Below are 3,516 nucleotides of genomic sequence, written 5' to 3' on the forward strand. Positions count from 1 at the left end.
GTCCTTCTAACTGAACCGTTCCATGCTTCTATGATGTCACTGAAGAGAGAAGAATGGGGAGCTGGGCTTGGCTCCAGCTGCTCCAATTCCTCTCCTCTGGATTCTGATAGTTTTTGGGGTGAGGGGAGATGAGCTGAGTGATCACACGTGTCCCAGCTCAGTCTCCCCTCTAACCACCTCAGCCCCCACCACATTTATGGAGAGAAATTAGCCAGTGTGAGTCAACTTCACCGAAACAAGCACAGCATCTTTTATGAAGCTGATCAAAAGAACAACAATGAAAATAGCCTTTTATTCTTCTGTTTCTAGAAAACTTAAAGAACAAGAGAACTACATTCAAACTAATCTGGAAAAGAATATTTGTACAATCTGTGATTGTGAGAGTGGACGAGTCTTCTAGCTAACCCTATGAGCTTTGAAACCACAGCAATCACTTTCTTCATCCTCCTTCTAATTTGCTTCATTTGCATCCTCCTTTTATTGGTGGTTTTTTTATATAAATGGTATAAATCCATGCTGGTAAATTGGGATCAGATTTCAAGTCACACTAGCAAATGTATCTAGAAATAATATAAATCAATTTAAAATAGAGCAAATAATGCTATAGCTATTATTTACTTTTTCCGTCTCAGAATTTTAGAAATTCTAATTTCCTGTTTAAAAGTGAAGTTCCATGCCAAGTAAATCAAGACCATTCTTCTTCTGAATTTTTTGCTTATTCGTTTTCAGTTTCCAAAGCAGGAAAGATGAAGAGAGAGAAAAAAGTCCTTGTACAGATGCTAATGGAGGTGAAGATTGTTTGGCTGCTAATGCGGAGACAAATAATCCAAGAGACCAAGAAAAGTAAGTCTGTCTCATAGAATGCAATAGAAATCCATTCTGGGGTATGATAATGGTGGCTGACATGCATGAATTTTAAAAATCCTGCTAATTACCTAGGACCGTCCTGACACAAATCACGGACTTGAACGCACCCATGAGGCCTGGCATTCTTGTCCAGAGACGGAGTAAAGAAGAGGTGGTCACACCCTTAGAAAACAAAGAGAACATAGAAGAAGGGGAGGACAAAGTGAAAGAGAAGCAAGAGCCTAAGGAAACTGGAGGAAATGGTGAAGAGGTGATGCCCTTTTCTCCTCTCAAGGACCAGGTCAGAATTTGTTTGATTGAAAAGGTGGTAAATTATTTGGCTAGGAACAATGAGATGGTCTTGCCTGAACCTTAAGTTTATACTCGGAAGGAGCACAATGTCTACAGTCATCTAAACCTTCTTCTTAGTTCATCAGTTCATGTTATTAAGCCAGTCATGTATGCCAAATCTAGACACTTGCTCATTCTTCACTCTTACATTTGTGTTGTTCTTAATAATTCCCCTTCATTTTGCTTTTCTCAGAATCCTAGGATCTTAGAGCTGGTGGAGTCCTTGGAGATCATCTAGGGATCCAGCCCTCTCATGTTACAAATGAGAAAATGAGATGAATTGTTCAAGGTCATTCTTCCACCGCGGCCAAGCTCGGACCAGAGCCCATGTCCCTGTTCTGGTTCCAGGCTATACAACAGCACACAAACATTGCCTGGGCCTTCTTGAGCTCCCTGTCAGGACTCTCTGATAGGAACAGTTCACATCTTCCCTCAACACAAGGCCCATGCCCAGAGGCAGAACAATGGTTCGGGGGGCTCTTTTCTAACCATAGAGATATGAAAATGAGATCATGATGGATTATCACTGCTTTCCTGTATCATTTACAAACACTTCTGTTTCTCACTAACAATGTTTCTATATTTAATTTAAAATATAAACTAAATTAAAAATACAACATTTTTTAAAGTAGGACATGTTGCCTTCATAAATTGATCATTTATACTGTTTGTTCCATTCTCTTGCAGGATGAAGATTTGCAAAAACCACCCATACCTCTCACCAGAACTCCTTCAGCTGTTGAAAACCACAAAAGACCTTTAAAAGGAGTGACATTTTCTAGGGAGGTAATTGTTGTGGACCTTGGGAAGGAATACCCGACACCTCGAAGCTATACTCGAGAGCATAAAGAAAGAAAATGAGCTCAAAAAAAAGCTGAGAGTGAAAGAAATGTAAGCTTAGACTAACAGCGAAATGACTGGGGGTACAAGATCATGTTGAAACAGCAAAATATGGGGAATTAAGCAAATACAAATAGTATTTTACCTTTGTGCACAAAGAAGTGGGCTACATGCAAAATTCTGTAAGTAAAATACCCGGAGCTTGAATATAGTTTTTTTAAAATTCAAATCTGAGTTCAAGAAATTGATTGTATTAAGTGTCCTTAAAACACTACCTACTCAAACACTGTTCTAACATGTGAATAAAGTTATTTGTGTTTGTGCAGATGTCTGTTAGGTAAATCGTATTTAAGGGGAACTTTGGAAATAGCACGTTTCTTTTAATTCATGTTTTTAAATTTAAATTAATTAATTAACATATAATGTATTATTAGTTTCAGAGGTAAAGGTCCGTGGTTCATCAGTCTTGTATAACCCAGTGCTCATTACATCACGTGTCCTCCTTACTGTCCATCACCTAGTTACCCCGGCCCCATCCATCCCCCCCCCCCAGCAACTCTCAATTTGTTTCCTATGAAAAAGGGTCTCTTACGGTTTGTCTCCCTCTCTGATTTTGTCTTGTTTTATTTTTCCTCTCTTCCCCTATGATCCTCTGTTTTGTTTCTTAAATTCCACGTATCAGTGAAGTCATATAATAATTGTCTTTCTCTGATTGACTTATTTTGCTTAGCATAATACCCTCTAGTTCCATCCACGTCATTGCAAATGACAAGATTTCATTTTTTGATGGCTGAGTAGTATTCCATTGTATATATATTCCACATCTTCTTTATCCATTCATCTGTTGATGGACATCTGGGCTTTTCCATAGTTTGGCTATTGTGGACATTGCTGCTATAAACATTGGGGTGCAGGTGCCCCTTTGGATCACTACATTTGTATCCTTGGGGTAAATACCTAGTAGTGCAATTGCTGGGTTGTAGGGTAGCTCTATTTTCAACTTTCTGAGGAACCTTCGTACCATTTTCCAGAGTGGCTGTACCAGCTTGCATTCCCACCAACAGTGTAGGAGTGTTCCCCTTTCTCCACATCCTCACTAACATCTGTCATTTCCTGACTTGTTCATTTTAGCCATTCTGACTGGTGTGAAGTGGTATCTCATTGTGGTTTTGGGTTTTGATTTGTGTTTCCCTGATGCCGAGTGATGTTAAGCATTTTTCATGTGTCTGTTAGCCATTTATATATCTTCTTTGGAGAAATGGCTGTTCCTGTCTTCTGCCCATTTCTTGATTGGATTATTTGTTCCTTGGGTATTGAGTTTGAAAAGTTCTTTATACATTTTGGATACTAACCCTTTATCTGATATGTCATTTGCAAATAAATTCTCCCATTCTGTCAGTTGTCTTTTGGTTTTATCGACTCTTTCCTTTGCTGTACAAAAGCTTTTTATCTTGATGAAACCCCAATAGTTCATTTTTG

At 38.7% G+C, this 3,516-nt stretch overlaps 1 protein-coding gene across 1 annotated transcript; it reads left to right on the plus strand.

Moving 5' to 3' along the window:
* Nucleotides 1-408: 408 nt before the first annotated feature.
* On the plus strand, nt 409-2,062 carry DEMA1 (DPM1 ER membrane anchor 1). The gene is made up of 4 exons (XM_045788391.2): nt 409-503; nt 730-843; nt 940-1,117; nt 1,885-2,062. The coding sequence occupies exons 1-4, from the start codon at nt 409-411 to the stop codon at nt 2,056-2,058; spliced, it is 561 nt and encodes a 186-aa protein (XP_045644347.1). The 3' UTR covers nt 2,059-2,062.
* Nucleotides 2,063-3,516: the final 1,454 nt, after the last annotated feature.

This window comes from Ursus americanus, chromosome 7 (assembly GCF_024610735.1).
Source record: "Ursus americanus isolate L20-20 chromosome 7, mUrsAme1.1.p, whole genome shotgun sequence".
Classification (NCBI taxonomy): domain Eukaryota; kingdom Metazoa; phylum Chordata; class Mammalia; order Carnivora; family Ursidae; genus Ursus; species Ursus americanus.